This window comes from Rhipicephalus sanguineus, chromosome 10, assembly GCF_013339695.2.
Source record: "Rhipicephalus sanguineus isolate Rsan-2018 chromosome 10, BIME_Rsan_1.4, whole genome shotgun sequence".
Classification (NCBI taxonomy): Eukaryota; Metazoa; Arthropoda; class Arachnida; order Ixodida; family Ixodidae; genus Rhipicephalus; species Rhipicephalus sanguineus.
In genome coordinates this window covers 87,499,643-87,526,858 of record NC_051185.1, presented here as the reverse complement: position 1 = coordinate 87,526,858, position 27,216 = coordinate 87,499,643, and the positions used below count along the sequence as shown (strand labels likewise).

At 47.2% G+C, this 27,216-nt stretch overlaps 2 protein-coding genes across 2 annotated transcripts in view; both read right to left on the bottom strand.

The window, feature by feature from the left end:
- Window positions 1-3,354, bottom strand: part of LOC119407050 (uncharacterized) — a 5,418-nt gene extending 2,064 nt beyond the window's left edge. The window contains exon 1 of the mRNA XM_037673887.2: window positions 3,288-3,354. Coding sequence (XP_037529815.2) covers window positions 3,288-3,354 — 67 coding nt within the window. The remainder of the gene's footprint in view (window positions 1-3,287) is intronic.
- A 2,884-nt stretch (window positions 3,355-6,238) lies between these two features.
- LOC119406577 (ornithine decarboxylase-like) overlaps window positions 6,239-27,216 on the bottom strand; it is a 154,488-nt gene continuing 133,510 nt past the window's right edge. Inside the window, 8 exon segments of the mRNA XM_049420145.1 lie at window positions 6,239-6,877; window positions 8,848-8,951; window positions 9,653-9,763; window positions 9,766-9,805; window positions 11,715-11,880; window positions 18,068-18,202; window positions 19,033-19,199; window positions 26,037-26,211. Coding sequence (XP_049276102.1) covers window positions 6,527-6,877; window positions 8,848-8,951; window positions 9,653-9,763; window positions 9,766-9,805; window positions 11,715-11,880; window positions 18,068-18,202; window positions 19,033-19,199; window positions 26,037-26,211 — 1,249 coding nt within the window. The 3' untranslated portion in view covers window positions 6,239-6,526.

Genomic DNA, 27,216 nt, shown 5'->3' with positions numbered 1-27,216 from the left:
CGTCATGAAGTCTTGGTCACGCCGTACCAATTTTGGTATATATGAAATTAACGGAAAGGCCGCAAGAGCCCAAAGGCCGTGAATGTAAATCATGCTGTTCATGACATGCGGTCATGATTTTCATGATATGACCTGTCCTTTATGCTCGTGAAAAGGCCATGTTATGACACACCAATTTTGGTACCATCCGATTACGGAACCACCAGGGAGCCCAAAGGCCGTGGAATGTAAATCATGCTGTTCATGACATCGTGTCATGATTTTCATGATATGACCTGTCTTTATGTTCGTAATAAGGCTATGTTATGACACAACCATTTTTGTATGCATCCGATTAACGAAACGGCCAGGAGAGCACAAAGTCGTAGGCGGCTAGATAGATAGATAGATAGATAGATAATAGATAGATAGATAGATAGATAGATAGATAGATATAGATAGATAGATAGATAGATAGATATAGATAGATAGATAATATACGCTCAAAGTCGCAGAAGTTCGCTAAGAAATGCTTCGCTTTAAAAGGTTAGTTCTATCCCGTACTAGCACAACAAAACAAGTTGCCTGACACATGGCATGATATTTTCAGAAACAATTAGTGACACGTAAACAAAGCAAACGAAGCATTGCAAATGTCATCTCAGGAACCCCAAGTTAAGTAATTATGATAAAAAAAGCTTTAGAACTCGCTGTACTATGAGACACCTTTATGTCATTCGGAACACTGTTCCATGAGCATAATGTTGTCAAGACAGGAGTGAAATTTTCTACAATTATATTCTTAGGTAATAAGAAACTTTTTGTTGTCGATGATTAGCTGTATTGTGATTAGCGCTGTGGGTACACCTCTGTCGTTTATTAAGAATTTTTCCAGTTGTATAATCATTCATTTTTTCACTCGTACATTCAACAGCGCCTGTTGTCCGTTTCCTTCTCTTTTGTCCTCGTGTGTTGCGCTGTTCCCGAGTGAAAAAATGAAATCCCAACCAACTGGCCCAACTTACCGTTTTGCTGTATATCATTGTCATAGCTTTATTGAATAAGAATGAGCTTTGGACACGATGGCCTAAAAAGCAAGCCGCCTTCGATTACGTAAAACGAGTGCTTCTTCAACCACCGACATTGGTTCATTTCGATGACCCTTCAGTTTGCCATTTTGCGCGCGGATTCCAGTTCAGCGAAATTTAATGCGGTGCTTCTATCAACATGACCCTTCCAGAGAGCGGCACGTTCTGTCATACCGCAGGCATCTGACGTAGAGCGCCGTGGCCATTCCTGAGTGCCTCACCATTAGATGGGCAATGGAGAAATTTCGCCCTTACCCACATGCATGGCCGCCAGATTAGTGTTGTCACAGACAACAGCACGTTTATGTGCTGCAATCTGCAAAACCGTTTGCTCAAAAATTGTCCCCGATGTCCGCTGATGTAAGTCCCTGATGTTGCAAAACTCGTACTGTGTCCACCGTTATGGTTGCCGGCATCTCCGTTTCGCCATCCCCATACCTTGCCATGATTGATCAATTCGGAGAGCACAATCAGATTATTCCTAAAGCACAAGAAATATATGTCTTCTAATGGGCATAGCCATGGCAAACTGCACTCACGTTGACTCAAAATCCGTCGCTTCTACCATGTTAAGAATAGCTGCACATTTGCTGGTTCCGCGGCAGGGCCGTAGCCAAGGGAAGGGGGGTGTTGAGGGTTCAAACCCCCGAAAAATTTCAAGTTCGCTTGCGTATATACACAAGCACACATACAGACGAAAAAATCACGCATATCCACGGAGTGAATGATGATGAGTGGGCGAAGCTGCGGAGGTCATCGGTAACCGTGAATCTCCGTGAATTCTGCCCAGTACATCATCACCGACGTGAGATCGGGCGCGTTTATACTAAAGGTTCGATGAGAGTTATGACGACTTGCAGCTCACTTTAATTTACATGTACGCTGTGAATTTTCATTGTTTAGAAAACCATTGCTTTAGAAAACGTCTGGCGTCTTTCGTTAAGCAGCTGGCGTCTTTTCGTTTTGCTTTAGAAACATATGGCGTCTTTTCGTTTTGCTTTTAGAAAACATCTGACGTCTTTCGTTGGTTATTTCATCAATCAACGGCGTTTGAACAAAATTTTTATTGTTTAATCACGTACAGGAGAAATCTCACCGGCACTACCTTGGAGGTAAACAATGGCTGCTAATGGGAATGAGAGACAGAAGAAGTCGGCTTTTAGCTAACACTTCTACTTCTACTTCTACTAACGTTTCCTACTGGAACATGCCAATGGCTGCTAATGGGGGATGAGAGACAGAAGAATTCGGCTTTTAGTTAACGCGCACGCTGCGAATTTTTTATTGTTCAACAACGCACAGGAGAAATCTCCCACCGGCACCACTTTGGAGGTCAAGATCTGGTACTAGCGTTAAGACTGGTTACGCACTACGACGGGGGCGAACGGGTGCCGCTTTAAGGAGCTTCGACCCTGTTCCGAGGCCACATGCTGTCGGCCTACCCGTCGCGTCGCGCGCTCTCCAACAGGACCTGCTGGAATCGCTGCACGATGCTTCTATGATTATAATATTGTCACGTGATCGTGAGGGTGAAGAAGGCTGCATCAAGACTGCGAAATACAGAACTCTTTATTTGGATGAACTTGTGCCCGCAAAATGAAAGGTCAAGGTACAAGCATTTGTGCTGTACACTGATAGCGGCATGATCAGTCGTGGGCCGTCGAGCAATCTCACCAGGAGTAAAGCACATCGGCATTTCATACCTGTGGCATCAAAAGTTCCAGCGTATTGTGGTGGCCGGGATAGATCCAGAACAAATTCTACCTCGTCGAGTTGCGCGCTCAAGCTTATCAGAAGATTCTAAAATAATCTGGAAGGTTTACAAACATTCGGGCGCGGTTTGCTCAAGGCAGTGATTACACGTGTAACGGACCGGTTACATAAAAACACTAGAATAAGCGCGCGTGGCATTATAATATCTGGGGTTCCATGTGCCGAAACCCCGACATGATTACGAGGCACGCTGTAATAGAGGGCTCGGGAAATTGCGACCATCTGGTGTTATTTAACGTGCCCAGACATGGCAAAATGTACAGGCCTCTATAGCATTTCGCCTCCATCGACATGCAACCGCCGCAGTGGGGATCGAGCCCGCGACAGCCGGGGTTCAGAGCATTCCCCCTCCTGTACACAATATGGAAGTCATCGCCATATGCCGGACACTCGCCATACTTCATGCTAAATCGTTCCCAGAAGCTCATTGTAGGAACGGGAACTTACTTGTGGCTGTTGACAGCTTCACCAAGTGAGTGGAAGCTGACACTGCCCTGGTAGATCTACCCAACATGCTGTAAAATTCTGAGACGTCAGCAAATTCTAGGCCAAGGCAATCTCACCAGTTAATTACAGACCATGGCAGCTGATGCACATCGAACAAGTTCAGGCGTGCCATGGCTTACCTTGATACACAGCATACAATTACATCGGTGAATTACTCGCAGAGCGACAGGCTAGTCGAGCGCGCTGACATATGTTGGCAATATACGCGAACTCGTCCTATACAAACTGGGAACGTTTTCTAGCTGATGCCGTTTTTGCTATAAACAGTGCGCAAGAGACACAAGGACGCCGCCGTTTTTCTGTTTCCCAAGCACGTTTCTCACCAAGCCCTATACGTCCCTTGCATAAGACTCTTACGACAGAGTGGCCAAATTTGAGCGGATGCGTAGTTGCGTGCCTGGCTTCATCGAGCTGGGTTCGATCAAAAGACCTCCTTTAAGATTACCATGAAAACCAATCATGCATTGCACAAGCTTGCGGCACTGCGATTCAGAGCCTACTCCTCCCCCTTCTGACGGAAAGACGACAAGGCCAATAAGACGTCAAGAGAATGCCAACAGCACACTTGCCGAAGAGAGGAGGATTAAGAGATTGCCACCGATGCTCGAGCGGGACGATGATGCATTGCAAATAAAAACATTTACTTTTTTCCGAATTGCTCCTCTCAATATATCGAGTGTCCTGCTCGCAAGCGATGGTAAAGTCGTTCTATGATACAGATATTTACATTTTATTTACTGTGATCAATCACATGTATCAAGGCTTCAGCATGACTGCAACAAAAAAAAAAAAAGACATGGACAACAGAGAAGAGACACACCAAGCGCAAACATTGAACTAATTTATTTTTCGACTGAATCTCTTATATGCTGACACAGTATTGAGCAATTTATTGATGAGTTCCGCGCTGTCTCCTTCCAAGGCGAGGCAGGAATTTCATGCAGTAAGATTTTTAACCTTTTACACTTTTATCTAAATTTCACTTTTATCACCTGAGATCGCCAATACTTTTTGCAGAAGAGCGGTGTTTGTATTCGCTCCTGCATCGCTACCATTTCTAGCGACTTGTTTTTATCCCGTTTAGACTATGGGATTTTACTTCAAGTGCTAGTCGCTGCGGTTTTTTTAAATTTTTAGATACGTTGACGACTTCCTTATATTTATTGACTGCCCTTGAGACCGTTTTGTTTTAGAAGCAAGCAAAGCGTTGGACACGATTCAAAAGTGCCTTGTTCCCCTCCAAGTTACACATGAGCTGCCGGTAAAAGGTTCTGTTCGTTTCCTTGATCTTAGCCTAAGCTTTCAGGATAGCACACGTGTTGGTCGTACGAGCCGCAAGCCAACAAACCACTTTTGCCGTACACGTCCGCACATTCCAAAGCGGACCATTGTCAGTTTGAGCTTCCAGAATGCTCTCAGAAAGTCTTGCTGTCACGTGGTGGGCGCAAGTTTTGAGCAGCAAACTGAAGCTTTGTCCTCGGCTGGATATCCCAAACATGTGCTGGTGTGTGTTGCTGAACGAATTTTAGTGAAGCGCGACCCAGTGCGCAAAATCCGGTTGTTCATGTTGCTTCCGGCAAGCGCCCCAAAGTAGGTTTGTACCCTACATGCACGGGATCCCATAACTTGAAGAAGATAGTCCAGAAGGCAAACGTAAAGGTTGTGTTGTCGGCTACCAACAAGCTCGAGAAAATATGTAAGCTGACCGATCCAAATGTCGTCCCGCCAGAGAAGTGCACTAAGCGGCACCGAAACAAGTTCGTTAAGTGTGTCGAACATGTGGTGTACAACCTCCCAGTTTCGTGTGGGACCAGCAATACACTGGCAAACGGGGCGATACCTCAATGACCGGCTATGTGAACACCATAATAATGTAAGAAATGGCACCGCTGGTTTTTCGGCCATTCATTGTCGAGATTGTTGCTGTCTACCTTTCTTTAATCTTCGCACGAGTGTGGCAGAAAGCAGCTGATTCGCGAAGTCACTGAGGCTGAGGCGATTGCGAAATTGGGTAATAAGTGTGTTAGTTCACCTTCACTGGCCCTCACCGACAAAGAACTGGCATTCTTGGCGGCGGCATCTTCCAACTCGTAACTGTTGTTCCACGCATGTGCAGATGTGCAGTCTTTTTTGCGCCCATATACACGTATGCGTAATGTATACTGTGTCAGTAGATAAATAGATTCAATGGCGCAATAAATTTAGTTGAAAGTTTGCGCTTGGTGTGTCTTCTTCACTGTTGTCCGTGTCTTTTTTTTTTTTTGAGCAGTCGTACTGAAGTTATGAATTGCCAACTTGCCCAACATGCTGCTCTCATGTATCAAGGAGTTGGCGACGCCTGCGTAGTCTTGCTTCTTGTGCTACTCAGTGTATTGTTTCGCGCAAGACTACAGCCGTCAAGCAAATGAATGGACAGTTTGCAAATTTCCATTTATTATAAGCCGCAATGCATCTGTTTACAACCAATTTATCACTTAGCGTCGAAGCTTGGGCTTGTTGGTGAAACATTGGTGGGAACACAGCGCAAGATAAGACGGGTACAAGGAAGGCGACGCGCACACAGCGCTCCAACGTTTAATTACATTGACAGCATAGGCGTGCACACGGAGGGGGAGGTCAGGGGTGGCGGCCGCCCCCAATTCCCATAAAAGGGGGGGGGGGCGCAATGTCAGCCCCACACATTGACATAATAGGGAGGGCGAGCGCTGCGACACGGGGGGGGGGGGGCGCAGTGTCAGCGCCATACATTGACCTAATTGGGTGGGAGGGGGCGCTGCGACGAACCTTCGCCCCCCTTGAAGGGGAACCCTGCGCACGCCTATGATTGACAGTGAATTAAAGTAGCAATTAAATTGCCGTGCTGTGGCTCGCAACAAAGCTATCTACTGAAATCGGTAATAGGAAATGAAGCGTGCAATCGCGCAAGTGTTATGTTGGTCGTCTTATGACAACAACTATCGGACAAGCAACAAAATTGAAGCAGAACTATAAATAATACATGAAGCAACTTATTTAAAAAAAACGGTTGAGAGAACGACACAACGTGCACTGAGAAGTGAGGTGCTGGCTTTAATAATGAGCTGAAGATAGCGTGAATTGTGAATTCGGTGAGTACCTCGACGCATTACACGATTAAAGGTCCGTTGTGTACTCCATCGAGGTAGTCGTGACAACACAAGTCAACGACCATTGCAGCTTAGATCGCTACCAGAACGTTCTTGCTTGCGTGACACAAAGTCTCTACTAAGGGCCTTCTCAGGTTGGCTGTATCCGCTTCGCAGGGCTGAGCGCTCTATTACTTGACTGACAGAAGAGACTGTAGCCGCTGGGACGATGTAATGAACAATCGGGAATCCAGTTCCATTAAAGCCACAGGCGAAGCTCAGCGTGTAGGCTCCCATGTTGTCCATTAGTAGCCACTCATCGACGTTCACGTCAAAGAACATCTTTTTAGAATCAATGAGGTCAAGAGGGTTGCAGGTGCCACCCCACAACGTTGTCAGTATGTCCCGCTTTCTCTCTCGTGGGTCCTACAGCAAGGGGAGACAAAATAAGGTAAGCAATGCTGTTAGAGTAATAACGAGTATTCTTTAAACTTGTCTTGACCACCCACCTCTATTAGTATGCATACGCTCCTTTTATTGAAATAAAAATAAATGAAGGAGTTTGCTGTTGCCTTTCTTGTTGACGGCTAGCCCTTTTCCACTTGGTTCTTAGGGTAAACAATAAAAAAAAAGATTACGAAAGAAAAATAATACGTATGCATATGTACTGTCCCGCAATTGGTCAGTTCAAAGTTCTAGCCTTAATAAAGCATGTGCACACTTCGATGTAGTTCGCTGATACTGAATGCAAATATTAGTGTCTTCAAAAAAAAACGTTGAAGCACTTTCATTGCTTTGCGATTTATTGCTGACGGTCACGGGCCTAGTATTTTCGCTGATGGAAAAGTTCGCTCTTAGTCCAGCGAGTGGAGTTCCTGTTCGAGTCGCTATGTGTGTCGTGCTTGGGACAGTCGCTCGTCGTCGTGGCCGCACGAACATGTTCACGATGGCGCACGCTGAATTCGGAATAAAAAGTGATTTGTGTAAGCAGTCGCATACGCTTATTCGTAGCTTTAGACGTGGCAGTAGGCACGTCCATAGGCGTATGCAGCATGCTTCTGGCTACACAGTTCAACACACCGTTAGATGACTGGCGCTTTCTTGGCGACATTCGTGGTGAAAATCTCGCATGCTTCAGGACCCTTTCTTTGAAACGTGTGCAAAATACCCGTCTCATGACTTTTCACTGTAAGAATGCCTCCAACAATATGGCCTGAAATCGACAAACAACGCTCCGTCACATAATTAAATATCCGTTCGCATACAGAAACTTTCAGGAACTGATACGATTTCCCACATTATAAATGCGGTCCCGCGGTAAAAAATGCACCTGGCTCAAACCACGAATATTTGTAACTTGAGGCCATTGTAACATCACAGCTTGGTTAATTCAGTGTTCAACAAAGAATTTTGAGCTTGAAAGGTGTTAAACCCAAGTACAACTGAAGTTCTTCAAATTTTATTGCTATTATAGAAGGAGATGTCCGCATGTAAATATGGCGCCTGATTTTTTTGGGCTCTTCACTGGGTGGTACACACGACTTATAATTACGTCCTCGCCCACAAGTCAAGTACACACTCTGAGTCACCGTACTTCCGCCACAGCACAGAGCACCTCTGTATATTAAAGACCAGAGACGGCGTTGTACTGCAGTGGCAGCCAGCTCACTGCGGTATAAAAGACAATGTTCGTGCTGACTTCCGCTGCCAGAGCCGCGCATAATGCTACATCTGATAAAATTGATATTCATGTTCTTGCTAAGGGACTCATCTCTAATTAAAGCTCCGAAAACTATTTTTTTTTCAATTTTAAATACGACATGAGAATTGTTTATATCAAAAACTACGTCATCTCAAAATGTAGAATAATCGAATATCTTTTTTTTAGGATAGGAGATATTTTGATTTCAAAACTCCTGCATCCCTTTATTGTGCAGTATTCCTTCGTAGTCAGAACCCATTACATGCTAAGAAATATTTCATAGAAGCTGACATCCTCAACTTAAACAATATACTTACCTCTCATCAATTTCACCGACTTAAACTTCACTTCGTTCCCTCTAAAAACACAAACTCTAAAAATTACAGATTGCACACGGCATTATTCGTGAATGTGCCAGATATAGAGACATACTCGTAGCTTGATTCACGTCAAGCGTCTTCCACGAAGAGAGCACGTTCGAAAAGTCAAATTCATGTAAAATTTAGTTTAGATTGGGAAATGGAAGAGGCCACACATGTTCTGTTGCTTTGCTGTGGCATTGTCTTTAGGACAGAAACAAGACAACATTGGCAATTTACGTTTGTCTTAACAAAACGCTAGCAATGTCATTACAGGGTTTGTCCCCACGATGGTCAATAATTGTACTCAAAGCGCCCGTAGCCCATTCACTCACCTCTAAGGGTACGACGTCCACGTCAGAGAATTCGTACAGGTGGCGGGAAACGCAGTTATCTCTACTCTCGTTCAGAAATACGTCTTGGTGTGTTTGAACGACACCTGTAATACAGATGGCAACAAGGTTATTGCATCTTTTGAATTATGAGTATTAGTGGTCTCTACAGAAGCAGATGTTTGTCATGCTTTTCTTACATTGCTTTCACAAAGGATCATTGCATTTGACCAGTCTTGCGGGTTGGGGGGGGGGGTGCATAGTTTAAGCTTCAGCGCAGGTGAGCTCAACTCGATAGACTGATCGGGAAGAAGCTTGGTGAAAAAAGGAAAACAAGGAACGACAACTAAAATGAAAAGGTGTCCAACAGTAAGACGGTTCGATGTGAACAAGGGATCCGTAAGGAAGCCGAAACGTCTTATTGCTTTTAAACCTTTTCATTTTGGTCACCGTTCCTTGATTTCCTTTTCTCAGAGGTGAGTTGAGGGTATATGGGCGCCATTGCTGATTGCCGTATGCGCCTATAATGTGATGTACTCAACTCACAAGCTACCGTCAGAACTTCGGCTGCAGCCTGCCGAATGCTGTTTGGACCGCAACCGCCGAGGACGGCTGGTGCGAAACTCGTGCCTTGGAAAGAAGCTCTCAGCAACCCAAAATTACGTAATTCTGAAGACATTTTCTTACGTTATAGGTTATTTACATGTCACAAAATATGACTGCTGAATTATTGAGCCACAGAGAAACCCTTGCACAAAATACTCGTACTCGATAACGAAAGGTTAGAAAGCAGGCTTAATATACCTACCATCAATGACAATGTCCCTGCGTCTTTTGCCAACGACTCGGACAGCGAGGTGATAGGCTGACGCGACGAAGAACTGGCCAGGCTCAGCGATGATCTGCACTCCACTCGACGGGGAAAGTGCTCAGCGGTTGCACGCCGGACCGACTCGCACACCTGTATGAGAAGTTCAGCGTTGCAGTCGGCGTATCTGGTGCTTTGTTTTGTCAACAGAAATCTAACGTTGAAATTTTTACAGCAAGGCTGCAGATGGCTAATATACGGGGTTTCGTAGTGTCGTCCGTGTGCAAGAAGTCCAGTGTGCAGCAAGTGGCTATTTTTCTCGGGCTCCACGACGTGGCCGTAGTCGTCCACATAGGAGCACAATGAAATGAAACCTGAAGATACCGCGTTCGCGCTCGGCTGGGACATGTACGCGCCTCTGGCGATCGCAAAAAAGATTAATAAAGTATTAAAAATGGTCATAGGGCCTCGCATTGGGCAAAAGTCGCCGTAGCTGTCCTGTACGTAAATTCCAAAAGCGCGGATTGAATCTGCTGACTTTTTTTTTCAATGGAGACTGTTAAAGTTTATACGAACGTCACACGTAGCTGCAAACACTTTTGCAAAAGTAGTCGTGTGAGAATATTCGAAAATTTCGGATAACGAATCGGATAGCGTTCTATTCGAGTCGGCACTCGAATCGAATAGTGCTTACTAAAAATACCGAATATTTTTCGAGTACATTTAGAATAATAAGCACCGATGAAAAAACCTCAGAGAAACGAAACGTTGCAACAGAGACGGGTAACGTTTCTTGTTTTAATCATCGAATTATAAGGATGCATGCCGCCCAAGGTTTTGCGGGACTATCGACGCTACAATGATCACAGGATGAAGGCGTTTTTGCTCAAAGCTCCAATGTCTCCAGTGCGACAGAGTCATCAATCCACTATCATCATCATGACAATCAGTATGATCTTGACTCACGAAATGATGTTTAATATTTATGTATCAGTTTTATTAAAAAGCTATTGACAAAGTGCCACCTTGAATACTGTAGTCACGGCTGTATTTCAACCTTCAGTTACGAAATATTTCTAAGGCTCGAGTTGCTGCTGTGTACGAGCTTGCCTCAGTTTACATAATTGTGGTATTTCTTGTCGGTTAAGATTAATCGCAATGTTTCTGTGTTAAAGCTCGTTCCAAGTAAAATGTTTCAAATAAAATTGTTTCTTATAAAATTATGTGCAATCCTTGGTCTGTTTCAAAAATGGTTATACAATGTCATTTTAGGGCTGGTTGGAAATGGTTGCCTTACTATTCGAAAACTATTCGAATAGCATTCGATTTGTCTTCGTATTCGATCGGTGTCATGACTATTCGATTCGTATTATTCTAAATTTTTCTATTCGCACACCCTTATCGCAAATACATGTTTCAACTTTCGTATTATGACCGCCTCCTACGAAAGAGGGAGCAATTTTTTAAAGAAAATAAATTCCTTGACCCCTTGCACGCGCATTCTGCAGCGGTTAACAATGCCCGGTTTCTGGTGGAAAATACGGGCCACATAGCCTCTTGCTAAGTCACGTGACTAACTACTAGGTTTACTTGCCCCCTCACTACCAGCATTCGCTAGCATGGTGTAAGCTTGACTGCATTGTGACTAATGACACCTAGCGTTGACTAGTGTTACCTAAATGGTGGCTAATGTTAGCTGCAGTGCTAGCTAATACCGGCTAAAGACGATTACTATTATTGTTAAATTGGCTAGCTGCGTTTACAACACGGAATATTTTTCATTTCGATCTCGATTCAACCATTTAGATGTGTGCCTTTTTTTTTTTTACAATGACTCTTTGAAATTTAACATTGCGGGACAATTGAGGCCACAACTGTCATTCTTAGGCTCAGGGATTGTTAGTTTTTGTGGCTGAATATGTTCTACGTGGTGCTTTTTGGTTACACACATTCGTCGTAAAAGCTTGGAAATGTAGAGGATTCATGTACTTTTTAGGGCTTCTTGTGCAATTTGCGAAAGGAAAGGGCCGATAAAAAGTATTTGTAGTTAAATTGACTGAACCTGCTTGAATGTGCAGATGCTGCGTACTCCACCTGGGAAGCCGCCTCCTATATTGAGGATCGTCATGGGCTTTCCGAGCTCCGTTGCCATGTCGAACACCATCTTGGCCATCTGTATAGTGCGAGAGAAGATCCGTGGGTTTTGGTAGGCAGCACCGACGTGGAAACTGCGAGAAGAAGCGTCAATATGCTTACCTATTACTGCGCAATGCACGGGGTTCGACTGCTGAATAAAAAAGTCACAGTTTCGCCGTAACGGCGAAGCAATGAACGCGATAGCAATAAATTGGACTGTAACGCGAAGAACGGAAAGCAGCTCGAAATTGCCAACGCGTCGCTCGAGCCCAAAGGACGCACGAAAAGAACGCACACAGGACGAGCGCGATCATGCGTCACAGCTCGACACTGGAAGCGCACTACTTAAACATCAAGCAGGACGCACGAAACGAACGAACAGGTACACACAGGACGAGCGCGAACTAACTGTCCCAGTTGTTACTTATTTCTGTTTGAACAGCGCGCTCCTATCGCAAACGCGGCCGCTGCAGCGAGCGAAGCGACGTTAGTACGCTCTGTGACTTCAGCGCGGACATCGCAGCGAAAGCACAAGACATACAACCCCCCGCTCCCCCCCCCCCCCTCCAGCCGCCCCCCTTCTTTCCTCGAGATAAGCGCACGAAGGCGACCACGCCTGTAGGTCGAAGAGCAACGGCGTTCGCATGAACGGGGCGACGATCTTTAAAGCGCGCCACGCGTGCACATCGCGCCATCTATGTGGTAACAAAGAAAGCATGCTGATGTAAGTGGTGTATATAATAGCTCGCCGGTAGCAGGCTGAAATACGGTGCGGCTGGTGGCCTAACTGTCTAACGCCGCGCGCTGGAAAGCTGGAGGTCGCCCGCTCGATTCCGCGTGTCGGAAAGTTTCCTGAATTATTTTTCTTTGTGGCTTTGATATATATATATATATATATATATATATATATATATATATATATATATATACATATATATATATATATATATATATATATATATATATGATGCTCAAGTCAAGTGGACGAACTAACGAAAAACGATGCTTTATTGCCAACGTTGCGGCCGGGGACCGGCCTGCGTCAGGGCACACATGCGTATGACTGTAATGCGTACTTCTTAAATCGTACGCATTATCATTTCAGACGTACGCATTACAGTCATGTGCATGTGTGCCCTGACGAAGGCCGGTCCCCGGCCGCAACGTTGGCAATAAAGCATCGTTTTTCGTTCGTTCGTCAGGAAGACCTTATATATATATATATATATATATATATATATATATATATATATATATATATATATATATATATATAATATATATATATAATATATATATATATATATATATATATACACAGGTGTTTCACGAAATGTGTCCAGTATTTTTTAAAATCACAGAAAGGAGGTGTCTGCGTGGTACCTGCGGCGTTACCTTACTGTGGGAGAGGGCATTTTGAGATGCGTACAAACATTAATTGCGGCAGTAATTATAGAAATTAGGAAAATTAAATTTTTAACCAGTGGAAATAAGTGGTCGAGTCAAATGGGCGAATGGAAGCCCTTCCTGAGAATAGCCCATAGCCGCTTTGAAATTTCTGAAAGGCGGCCACTGGTAATCACCGCGGAGCGATGAAATCTGGCTCATTTGCTGGCGATACCGAAACCTACGCACCAAAAAGCGCGTCTGCCATTCACTGCGGAAACCGCCCTCAGTTACGACACTGTTTCCCCCTCGCACGCGGTGGGGGGGAGGAGGAGGATAAGCGAGCGCCGTTATCATCCATTGATCTAGATACTTCGTTTCATGGCAACGCTTATCCTCCTCCCTCCCCCCCCCCTTCCCCGTATATATATATATATATATATATATATTATATATATATATATATATATATATATATATATATATATATATATATATATATATATATATATATATATGTGTATGTAATATATATATATGCGGTGCATGAGGCGGCGACGGTTTAAAATCAGCCGAGACTGTCCATATAATTGCTATCGCAATAAAAGAAGTCGGCATGTTTTGCCTTTGACGTAATTGTGAGTGGATCTTAGTCTTATTTATGAATGGTAATGTGGAGCTTCCGCAAGAATATTAACGCACTTATTCAGCGTAAGCTAGTTTTCTAAGCTTTCCTTGAATTGGCGATGTGGTTTACCTAAATTACCTTTCTGCCATTCATTAAAACGTATCAACGCTGTACAACGCTGGGCAGGGCACTAGTTAAGTAAGCGCCACGCTTACGCGTTTTAAGAGGGAGCAAATAAATAAAGGCAGCTGGAAGAGGGAAACACAGCGCAATGTGTGACGCACGTCTACACTGGTAGCAAGAGCTGAATCCCATATTTTCCCGCGATAACGTTAAAGAGCTCGTTTCGCAGAAATTCCGGTGTCGGCGTCGGCGACGGCTTGAGCGAGAAATCGGCGTTGTCTGTGGGTGAAAATTCAAGATATATGCAAATAAATAAATAAATAAATAAATAAAAATCTTTGGTCCGAGTGAGAATCGAACACAGACCTTCTGCGTGGCAAGCATGTGTTCTACCATAGAGTCCTGACTGTGCTTGAAACTGCTTGGTAAAAATAGGTAGGCAGTAAACTTTATTCTGGTCCGGAAGAATCTTCGCCCCGTTTTTATAGGGGCAAGACTGCGGGCTGCTCCCATGTCGGACCTGTAAGCCAAGCCTCACCGCCGCGTCGTGGGCCTTCTGGACATCCCGGAGTTGATCAAACCAGTCGTGGCTCTTGAGAAATGAATAAAATGCTTCCCCCGTTAATCCGTGGTCCACGTGGTGCTGTAAAGAGAGGCACTCCCACAGCATGTGCTTAAAATCGCTAACCGCACCACAGTCGGGACACAGAGAATAGACTTCCGTGTACCTACTGAAGATGGAACGTGTGGGATACGACTTTGTTTGCAAGAGCCTGAGAGTCACGGCCTGAGGCCTCGTCAGATTTCGATGTGGTAAGGGGAAAGCCCTGCGTCTCAGATAGCAGTGGCTAGTGATCTCATTGAAGGTGGAGAGAATGCCCCTGAAGCGAGGGGAGTCGGCCTCCGAAAAGCTCGGGCCAAGCCCGTCGCCGGTCCCACCCGGCACACCGTCTTCCAGTGCCCGGCGCGGCCGGCAAGACCTCGCGTCCGGGCATGGGCCAACTCATTAACGTTGGCTAGCCCCCCTACTTCGGCGCTCTCGTGCACCGGGAACCATGTAATGACGTGATGAGTAAGCACTTCCTCAAGTGCCCTAGCAACCTCCTCACAAGCAGCCCCAGTCGAAAAAGCTCGACGGGCTGATCTCGAGCCCGTATAAATCTCTTCCCTGTCCTACCTAAGGAGCGCCAGCGCAATGGCCAACTGCTCCGCCTTGCAAGCCGACGACGTCCTGATTGACGCGGCCGTTAATACTTGGCCCTTCATGTCCACAACGTTAGCAACAAAACGAGTGGAGTCGCCGTCGTACTGGGCAGCATCCACAAATCATGACAGTGCCTCGTGCGCATGCGCGTACTGCAGAAGCGCGGATGCGCGAGCCGTTCTCCTGCCAGTGTTGAACGTTGGATACACGTTCCTCGGAATGGGGGAGACCGTAACAGCCTGCCGCCACTGTCCGAAAGCTGAACACGCCTATCCCTTAACGTCGTAGGATTGATCCCGACCTTAGTCAGGATCCCCCTTCCCGCCTCCGTAGACAAGAGTATAGCAACATGTGCGGACTGCTGCGCTTCGATCACTTCCTCTAATGTGTTGTGTACGCCGAGGTGCGCTAGGTTCTCTGTGCTTGTGCGCATTGGGAGTACCAGGACTCTCTCAAAACTATTTCTAATGAGTGTGTTCAGCTTGTTCATTTCAAGTTTCTGCCAGCTGTGCATGGGAGTGACATAATTCACTTGTCTCACGAGAACGCGTGAAATAGTCTCAGGAGATTATCTTTCATAAACCCTCCTTTTCTGCTCGAAACCCTTGCAGTGTGTCCAATTACTCCTTCAGCATGCCCTGTAAGCTTATCTATAGTACGCCCGTGCTGAGCGTTAGCTTCAGTGATCATGCCTAGCACCCGGAGAGAACGAACCCTGGAGATCTCGCGCCCGCACGACGTCCGCACGCCTATATCTATTTCATCGGGAGTCCTACACCCTATAGGCTTGGGTCCCCTTCTAGTGGGGGGATATAGCAGCCCCTCAAATTTAGAGGGCGAGAGCCGGAGACCCATCTGACTGACATGCCCTGGCACCTTGCCCAAACAAGACGTGAGGAAGGTTGTCCTGTGGTTCTCAGCCCAGGGGCTGGGCCCAGGCTTAGGAATGAGAATCACAGACGCAACATTTCACTCATCTAGAAATATACTTGATTCCCAAATGCGGTTGATCTCAGTGGTTTTGACTTGAATGGACCTGTCATCTAAATTGCGCAGCATTTTGTTAGTTACGCCATCCGGTCCCGGGGCTGATCTGCTATTGAATTTCTGTAGGGTTTCGCGGACGTCCGCCTCCTGAAACGGCCTATCTAGGCCCTCCGCAGATTTGCCCTCATATCGTGGGCAGTCCGTCCCCGGGGGCCGAGCATCGTCCGCCAGGGGAAGATACCTCCGTATTCCAAGCGCGTGGCGGTTTCATCATCGTCATGGTCTTGTCCTGCTGCCTTTCCGCATGTAGAATTCTGTCCACCACCCGATTCTGATTGGTTTTGGTCTTATCCTCGTTGAGCAGGTGCTAGAGTAGGTTCCATTTACCACCTATTCGCATCCGCCCATCCACCATGTTACACACCTCATGCCATTGCTGTCTCTCTAGCTCTTGGCAATGTGCCATAATTTCCTTGTTTAGCTCGGCTAGCCTCATTCTAAGCCTACGATTGAGCATTTGTTTTCCACCGAGACAGAGGGGGTTCCTTGGCCTCTATCAAGTGTGCTAATCAGCTATCCATTTCATTTACCTCTAGCTCCGTGTGTATCGACTTGGTTGCTTCTTCTGCATCCTTTTTGACTCTATCCAACCATTCTTGTAAGTTCTCCGGAGATTCGCCCCCTCTTTCCTCCCTGATCTTGCGGAAATGATCCGAGCCTATGTATTTGAATGTCCTGGAAGGCTTTCTGCCTGCCTGCAGCACTGTGCTAACAATATGATGATCACTTCCCAATACGCAAGACAGATCATTCATGCTTTGACTGTGAATTCCTTAATAACGAACTCGAGTACTGGAAGTTTAGGTATCGGCTAAGCAGCGTAACATTCAAATAACTCGTATTATTTCCCAGTCAAGAGCATGTTAGGCGAACTTTGTAGATATCGGAGCTTCTGATGAACTTGTTGGAATAAATCTATGCAAGAATAAAATGCTGAGACGAAATCGTGTACGAATATTTCATATGGTCTAGGTGTGACAGCAACGTTTCGAAGCTAATGAAGTCTACACGAATAGAATATTCGATAGTCGTGGAGATAGAAAAAATTCGGCCGACCCATGTACCACCGTGGGAATCGATGTTATGCGAAGCATGCGGTGGGAAGGTGATTGTGTAGTAATTTTTTTACATTGAGCGAAACGTTACCAAATGACGCTAAAGATATGTTAAAATGGTATACGCGCGCACATATGTTGAAGAGTCGCACATGTGTTATATAAGCAGTTGTTTACAGCTGCGTAACGATGCCAACAGCAACATGGGTATTAACGACATAAGACGCGGTAAGCAGATATGTAGTGCTTATACTTGTCCGTTATGGTGGAGGACGCACGCACGTTTCATGAACCCGTGTGCATGTGTGGAAGGAATTCCTAGGAGTTCTCAGGTAGATGGCGGCGAGCGGAATGTCTTTGCTATTGTAACTGATGTGCGCAACGCACACCTCGCCGATTCCGCTGCTTGTCTGTGTGTGTTCTGTATCTGGCGGCCGGCGAAGTGGGATGCGGCCTACGGTGAAGTTGCGCATCGCCGTGTTATAGGTGCCCACGCCTTCACACCTGCAATCAAAGCCGCTTGCTGTGGAAGACATACTGGCTGCTCCGCCACGGTGATCTAGTGGTTCTAAGTAGAATCGCGCTCGACTGTTGCGCTCGACTGCTGCGCTCGACTAGTAGAATCGCGCTCGACTGCTGACCTTCGGGACCACTTTTCGAAACCACTTTTGTTGAAATCGAAGTAATGTGTGCTGTTCTAGGTTTCTCTTACTTCCAAGGTGATGTTATTGATGTGTTGCTTTATATATGCCTAATCATTGCAGAATCTGGTTGTTTTTATTCTTGCACTAAAGGAGCAAGAAAACAAATCAACTAAAAATTAAGGCATCACTCACCATACACCAACTACGTTGCAGTGGAGATCTCGTGCAGTTTCCAGAATATGTCTCGCTTCATCCACGCTGCAACCAAATTTCTGATCGAATGAAATCTTGCAACCATCACTATCGCCTTTTATTCGAAGCAATAACCTGAAAAGAAAAAGCAGTCGCGTCAGTTGTTGATTTTATTCTTTTTTCAGATTAGGAGCGTAGCTTGTTGCGCAATGAGACACACATTTATGACAAGTAAACTAAAACTGATGAAAAAGAAGCCACGTAGAAAAATATATTGAGGAACACATCGCTGCTCTTTGTGTTACATTTCAAGACATATTATATAGCAAACGAAGAAAATCAAGAGCAGGGCCTGTATGTACAGATAGACATGGTCAAGCTGTTCAAAAAAATGTTGTACAATACAATTGTGTTTTAAAGAAGATTCTTACCTAATGTGAACGCCAAATGGAAATATGCGTTTACAAATCAACAAAAAGTTTTAAGGCGAAAGCCTCCAGCACCTCCTTCGACGCCGGCCCTTAAAAGGTGGCGTCCGGTAAGAAAACTCCCATGTACTCTTAAGTGTGAACTTAGAAAACAGGGTTCGAGCGGAGATCGACGTCACACTGATAAAGCGAAACTATAGTCACAGTGACCGAAAGTATCGAGCGCGAAGTGTTAAGGAAATGAACGACACACCGCCGACAATAAGAATGATGGTTGGCGGCAACATATGCCCTAAATGGTGCAATTTTTAACACGAAAGTGTTTTATGCCGGGGTCCACCAAAATTTTCGTGCCGTCACGGAAACACGTGAGCAAAATGAACGCCGCCAAATGGCAAAGAAAACAACTTTTAAGAAAAAAGTTCCGTAGACAGGAGTCGAACCCATGACCTCTCAATTCGCGACGATGGCCGGAGGTCGTTTAGCCCACTGAGCTACCGCCAAACACAGACGCAGAATGGTAACCGTTATGCTCACCTGGCGTTCTTGTCTACGACTTTCTGCAGCTCTTCGACACAGTCGAACGTCATCAACGTCACGCCGTGTGCGGCGGCGAACTTCATGTGGGACGTGCTTTTCACAGGGTGGGCGTAGATTATGCGGTCTGGGTCAACACCCATTTCAAGTATTGTCTGTATCTCTGTCTGGAAATAAAAATTACTTCTCATTGGCTTTTAGACGAATACAAAAAAATTTTAGTGGCTTATCGGCTATGCCAGGATATACGTAGCGTGAGCTAAGGTTCAGCTGATTATTCTGAGCTCTCCTGGTTGTCTAGGATTAGCTTGATTATCGTGCTTACTGCTGCTTCAATCACACACACATGGTATACGCATTATGTGACATAAGTATATTTTTTGCTCAACGCCGTTTCTCTATTGCCACAAAGACGGCTCGGTGGTCAGTGTAATACACGCTGCCGTCTCTATTGCCCCAACACCCGGCGGAGCGTCATGGCGGCCACTGCGCACGGAGGCACATAGCTGGGCTCGCGCCGGCGCCAGTATGTCTGCCACGGCTATGAAGTCACTCCTCTGGAATGCGCAGATCGGCGAGGCGCGTGCGGTGGCGGTGGAGCGCGCGGCGGCAGCGGCTCCGGTGCGCCAGTGTCGCGCCGTGTGACGTCACTGCTCCTCGCGCATGCGCAGCACGGCTCTCGGACTGCCACGCAAAACTGCTCGAGCTCGGCCAGTGTAGCTAACGCTACAAAAAACGTCCCGCGCCCAATATGTATCCCAGGAACGCCCATACGAGATTGCAGAGAGGAAGCTCTACCCGAAGCATGACGGACTTTTCGGGATCTATTACAATGAGGCTGTTGAGCCGAACGTAATCCGGGAACAATGTAGTCGTAGCATAGCGAAGCGGTTATGTGCACAGAAATTGGGCAAGTGCCACTATTCACCTCCGGCCACCTGAAAATGAAGAGCTTTCTATAACTAGCCTAGCGGGTATGGACTCTTTTCCTGCCGGAAAGTGCCGCCATTGGGTGTGTAGCCTACAGGTACCACCCATTTCCCCTGAATTTGCCCAAGCTGAATGAGGGTGATGAACGACTTGACATTTCCGACGACGTGCAAAAGAAACCGCTCAACCACTTTATGTCGTGCAAACCAATCTACTTGCTTCGAAATGCTTTGGAACGCTTGTGAAGTTTCGTGAAGCTTAGCACTTCGACGGAAAACGCTGTCTCATCAGCCTTTGCGACGTTAAGTGAAGCTGACCCCATAGCTCCGGTGTACATTGGTCTTTACGACGTTAAGTGAATTAAAGCCGGATATTTTTTTTTGGGTACAAAGTAGACTTCCTGTGACAGAGCTTCGGGTATGTTTCACTCACATTATTGAGCAGTCGAAGTTGACGTTCTGGGCGTTCAACTCCGCCAGCACCACAGGGTCTCCGCAAGCCTTTATTGCTGAAAAATAACGTACAAAGATGGAAGCGGTTTCTTCAAAAAACTAAAGCGAACCATGGAAGCAGTGTTCAGCTTTGCTTTCACATACGGTGTCAGTCATATCATACCGAAGAATGGCGTCACACGGGCAGACACTGGTGCCAGAGCTCCACCTTCCGGGTGATGTCCAGAGATCACAGACAAAAAAAGCTTCGTCTTCATCCTTGAGTGGATAAAATCAAACGGTTCCGAAATCATTTTTAAATGCCAAGTATTTCTTAGCGAACCTAAGCGACTTTGAGCGTTTCTATCTATCTATCTATCTATCTATCTATCTATCTATCTATCTATCTATCTATCTATCTATCTATCTATCTATCTATCTATCTATCTATCTATCTATCTATCTATCCTGTCCCGTACGTCGTCAAACCCTTTCCTCCAGACACGTGTGCCACATACGCGTTTACCACGGGCAGCGGTGTACGAGTACGCGCCACAGGTGATTGACTGTTTATATTGTCGCGGTGCAACGCGAACAAAGGACAAGAACAACTTGCAACAGCGAGACAGCGTGTTCAAAAGCAGCTGTACAGCCGAACGTCTTCTTTGTCTTTCTTCTTGAAACCTCCTGCCCCACTAGCTAGAGTCTCTAAAACCTCCCCATCGTCATTGTCTTTTATCTATACAGCCGTGTCACTTGCCTCTTCTTAAAAGAGCATCGCCCCGATGCTAAACGAGGACCACCGTTTTATGGGAACGCACAGTCAGTCGCTCACATACGGCTTCATGCGTACCACATGCACAAGTTCAGGCCGGTGCTGGCGACGTCTCGTGCAATAGGGACTGTCAGGGACGACCTCGTAGGTGACGTCACTCAGCTGTCGCGATACGCGATATGGTCCGAAGTATCGCCTTAACAGTTTCTCGGAGAGTCCACGTTTTCGTATGGGCGTCCAAACCCACACTCTGTCGCCGGTTTCGTAGGTTACTGTCCTGCGGTGGGCATTATAGCGGCCTGCGTCGTAGTCTTGTTGCTGGCGGATCCGCAAGCGTGCGAGCTGCCTAGCTTCTTCTGCGCGTTGAGTAAACATATCGGCGTCCGTGTCAGTGTCGTCCCATTCGTGTAGTAACATCGCATCCAACATCGTCCGTACCTCCCGTCCGTGAACGAGGCTGAATGGAGTCATGCGAGTCGTTTCTTGTTTAGCTGTATTGTATGCGAACGTGATATAGGGCAAGATTTCGTCCCAATTTTTGTGTTGGACATCCACGTACATCGAAAGCATGTCTTCGATCGTCTTGTTTAGGCGCTCTGTTAGCCCGTTTGTTTGCGGGTGGTAGGCGGTGGTCTTACGGTGAGTCGTTCCACTTAGCATCAAGACGTCGTCTAAAAGGGCTGCCGTGAATGCGGTTCCACGGTCCGTTATCACGACGCTTGGTGCACCATGTCGCAGTACAACATTTTCGATGAAAAATCTCGCTACCTCCGCTGCTGTGCTTCTTTGGATAGCCTTTGTTTCGGCGTACCGGGTCAGATAATCTGTTGCGACGATAACCCAGCGGTTCCCTGCAGTAGAAGTAGGAAGTGGACCCAAAATATCCATTCCGATCTGGTCAAACGGCATTCGTGGGACTTGAACAGGTTGCAGCAGACCGGCTGGTTTCGTCGGAGGCGACTTGCGCCGCTGGCAGTCGAGGCAAGTACGAATGTGGTGCTTCACGGATGTCGGGAGTCTTGGCCAGTAGTATCTTTGTCGAATTCTTGCCAACGTGCGCGTGTAGCCTAAGTGGCCAGAAGTCACCTCGTTGTGGCATGCTTGAAGCACTTCAGTACGAAGGGTTGCAGGAATGACGAGCAAATAGGGAGATCCGATCGATGAAAAGTTTCTTTTATAAAGGATGCTGTTTCGTAGACAAAACGACGACAATATTCTTGCAAAAACTCTTGGTGCACTCTGAGACCGTCCGTCTAAGTAATTAATTAAACCAAGCAACTCGGGGTCATCACGTTGTTGTTGGACGATGGTGGAAGTGCCGAGGACACCAAGGAATGGAGCTTCATCCTCATCAGGTAGAGAAGCCGACTGTATTGGTGATCGGGACAGGCAGTCGGCGTCCATATGTCGCTTCCCTGACTTGTGTATGACCGTCATATCAAACTCTTGCAGCCTGAGACTCCAACGCGCTAATCGGCCGGTGGGATCTTTGAGATTAGTCAACCAACAAAGTGAATGATGGTCGCTAATAACTTTGAAGGGGCGGCCATACAAATACGGGCGAAATTTCATAACTGCCCATACCACGGCGAGGCATTCTTTCTCTGTTGTCGAATAATTAGCCTCTGCGCGTGTTAGCGTTCTGCTTGCGTAGGCAATCACTCTTTCTGTGTCCTCCTGCCGCTGCACTAGCACAGCTCCCAGACCTACATTGCTAGCGTCAGTGTGAAGCATCGTGGGGGCTTCCTCGTCGAAGTGGGCTAGCACTGGGGGTGTTTGAAGACGTTGGCGCAGATCATTAAACGCAGCTTCCTGTTCGTCGTTCCACTCGAAGGCAACGTCGTCTCTCGTCAGGCGAGTCAAAGGTGACGCGATGCGTGCGAAGTCTGCGATAAACCGTCGATAATAGGCACAAAGGCCCAGAAAGCGTCTGACAGCCTTCTTATCGGACGGTACCGGGAACTGTGCAACGGCGGCAATTTTTTCAGGATCGGGCCGAACACCTGCGTGGCTGACGACGTGACCAAGAAACTGCAGTTCTTCAAAACAAAAGTGACATTTCTCTGGCTTCAACGTGAGGCCCGCAGACCGTATGGCTCGTAAAACAACTTGCAGCCTTCTGAGGTGCTCGTCAAAAGTTGCCGAAAACACTATGACGTCGTCAAGGTAAACTAAACAGGTTTTCCACTTCAAACCTGAAAGTACGGTATCCATGAGCCTTTGAAAAGTAGCGGGCGCTGAGCACAAACCGAATGGCAGAACTTTAAATTCGTATAAACCATCTGGCGTCACAAAAGCGGTTTTCTCCCGGTCTCTCGGGTCTACCTCAATTTGCCAGTATCCGCTCCTCAAGTCCATCGAAGAAAAGTAGCGAGCGTGTCGAAGTCTGTCAAGGGAGTCATCGATACGTGGAAGTGGGTACACATCTCTCTTGGTCACCTGATTCAGCTTCCTGTAGTCCACGCAAAAACGCAGGGTGCCGTCCTTTTTCTTGACTAGCACTACAGGTGACGCCCAGGGACTCTGTGATGGCTGAATCACGTCGTCTTCAAGCATTTTCGCTACTTGTTGCTGTATCACTTCACGTTCCTTCAGAGCCACGCGATAAGGATTCTGGTGAATAGGTCTCGCTGTGTCTTCAGTAATTATTCGATGCTTGGTTAGCGGCGTGCGACCAACTCGTGATGTAGATGAAAAGCAGTCTTGGAATTCGGCTAGCAACTCAACAAGTCGCTTTCGCTCGTCCTTTGGCAAAGTAGTGCCAACGTCAAGAACGGGTACTGATTCTTGTTTAGGCGATACGTCCAGTACCGATAAACAGCCTTCTACTTCTACAATATTGTCGAAGTAGGCGACGGCTGTGCCCTTCGGAAGATGCCGGCGCTCAGCACTAAAGTTGGTGAGGAGTAAGTTCGTGCGCCCAGCAGTGATATTGACAATAGCTCGTGCAACTGAAATGCCATGGCTAAATAGCAGCGAGCTGATTTGGTCGGCAATGCCTTCGCCGTCAAACAGTGCGTCCCCTGCCACCGAAACAAGAGTGCATGACCGTGGCGGGACGACCACGTCATCGTCAGTTAGACGCAAAGGGGTATTTCTCGCCTCTGAACATTCGACTATATCAGGGCTGTTCTGGAACGTAATTAAACTGTCCGGGATGTTGATGACGGCGCCATATTCTCTCAAGAAATCCATCCCAATAATTAGCTCTTTGCAACATGAGGTGAGAACAACGAACGCCGCCACGAAAGAAGAACCACCGATGTCGATCCTCGCTGTGCACATTCCTATAGGCATAAGTAACTGGCCGCCTGCAGTCCTTAGGTGAGGTCCCTTCCACGGCGTCTTTACTTTCTTGAGGCGTACGGCGAGGTCTTCACTTATAATAGAAAAGTCGGCACCAGTGTCGACTAAGGCTGTCACTTGCTGTCCGTCCACAAAAACGGTAAGGTCTGCGGTGACAGTTTCGTCGGCGTTACGTCTTGTCGGCTTTACGGCGTCCTGTGGTGACAGTAATGGGGGCTTTTTTTCGGCGTCTTGACGGCCTGCAACCTTACCCCCGGAGGTCGCCGCCTTCAGTTTCCCCGGCGTGGGCTGGGTGACCTCCGTCCTCTGAGGTCAGAAAAAGTGCGGCGGTGCGATGAAGGTGAGTTGGCCGGAGACGGAGACCGTGGTCGATGTCCCAAGCCCGACTGGTAATCAGGCATGCTCTCGTCATTGTCGGTACGGCGGTCGGCGAAATGGGGCCGTGACAATGGAGGTCCTTGAGAAGAAGCGTCGTCGCGGCGCCATTCGTAGCCGTCGTTGGCGCGCCGACTGTCAGACCATGGCCTGAGAGGGCGAAACGAATCGACTCGGTGCCAGCAATGACGGGAAATGTGGCCTACACCTCCGCAGTTGAAGCAAAGTGGACGCCTATCTACAGTGCGCCAGGCGTCTGTCTTGCGAAGCTGTGGACGTCGCAACGACTCCTCTTGGAACGAAGGCCGTGGCATGCCAGCAGACGGCTGGTCGTATGGCGGCTGGACGGCAGGGCACCTCGGTGTGTCCTCTTGCGGCGGTGAACAAGGAATGGCTGCAGACGCCTGGCGGTACGACGGCGGGACGGGTGGGGAGCGCCGAAGGGCGGCTGCGTAACTCATGGGACGCTGCTCGTGAGCAGTGTCAGCCGCCGAGAATGCTTGGCGGATTTCGTCGCGGACGACTTCAACTACAGACGCCATGGGTGTTTCCACTACCGGCGTCCGTAACTTCTGCAGTTCCTCCCGAACAATCTCTCTTATCAAGTCACGCAAGGAGTCATGATTGTCAAATGTCATGGCGGCGGCATGAATTTGGGCGCTGCTGGACAAGCGATCGTACTGCCGGCATCGTTGGTGAAGTGCCCGCTCGATAGCCGTAGCTTCCTTGATAAAGTCCGCTACGGTGCTTGGCGGGTTGCGCAGAAGTCCAGCGAACAACTGCTCTTTTACGCCGCGCATGAGGTAGCGCAACTTCTTATCATCAGTCATCTGCGGGTCGGCTCTACGAAAGAGACGGGCCATGTCCTCGGCAAACATCGCGACTGATTCATTGGGTTTTTGAACCCGTAACTCTAGTAGTTGCTGGGCACGGTCCCGTCGGTCGACATTGGCAAAGGTGTCAATCATCTGCTGTCGAAAGTTGCTCCATGTTGACAGACTGCCTTCTCTGTTTTCATACCACGTACGAGCGCTGTCGTCAAGGTAGAAATAGGCACGGGAGAGCTTCTGCTCAGCAGACCACTGGTTAATCTTGGCAACACGTTCATAGTGCTCAAGCCAGTCTTCAACGTCTTCATGTGCGCCACCTCCAAACCGATCAGGCACCAGTGGTTGAAAAAGTGTTACCTGAGATGGGTTGTGAGAACCGCAGCCTTGGAGTACTTGTTGAGGGCTGGGGTTGGCCATTGGTAGGGGTGAGCGGCGGCTTGGGGCGGGTTCCTGCGAGGGGGTGAGCTCGGGAGCGAGGCCTCGCAGCCGACGGCTGAAGCGATGCACGGGAGTTGCGGCAGGTGCGTCCGGGCTGGATGAACGGCTCCCAGTGGGAGTGTGGAGCATCAGGCAGGGTTGCGGTCCAGCACCTCCACCAGTGTCGCGGTGCAACGCGAACAAAGGACAAGAACAACTTGCAACAGCGAGACAGCGTGTTCAAAAGCAGCTGTACAGCCGAACGTCTTCTTTGTCTTTCTTCTTGAAACCTCCTGCCCCACTAGCTAGAGTCTCTAAAACCTCCCCATCGTCATTGTCTTTTATCTATACAGCCGTGTCAATATATATATATATATAGAGTCGAAGAAATGAAGGAGCACACTTACGAAAATTCCATATTTTTACTCATATACGTTTCGGCCGTGGCAAGGCCGAAACGTATATGAGTAAAACTATGGAATTTTCGTAAGTGTGCGCCTCCATTTCTTCGACTACGTGTGCACCGGACCTTGAAAACTTTCTTTTGAATTATATATATATATATATATATATATATCGCCCAGGCACCCCAGCTTTCTTATAGGCATCCGTTCACCTCTCATCGATCTCATGACGACTGTCATCGATGGCTCACCGGCTCTCGGGTTTGGGACTCTCTGCTTACCCGGAATAATTGATCACCGTGCTGTCACTTGGGCAAGTGCTACAGCCCACAAGAATCCTGCCGGATTATCACGGTGGTGTCTGTCACGGTTACCATAGCAGGCCTGCACGACGCACAGGCCATGGCTGTTCAAGACGGGCTTGTTTCCGGGCTTGGTCTTAAGGTATGTTCTCACAAACGCTCTTCATGCTGCCAAAGTGCATTTCGAATATATTGTCACGTATGCGATCGCTTACGACAGATTCCATGTTTCACGTAACGAAAATATAGTGGTGCATATATTTCTTAGGGAAATAATACATTTCCTCTGTGAAAATGATCGGTATCTGTTATACGTAAGCATGAATGTGCTTACAAATTTGCTGTAAGCTTTTGAAATATTTGTTGTCGATTTTGAAACGTTCATTCAAGCCACAGCGCTGGTAAGACAGGAAC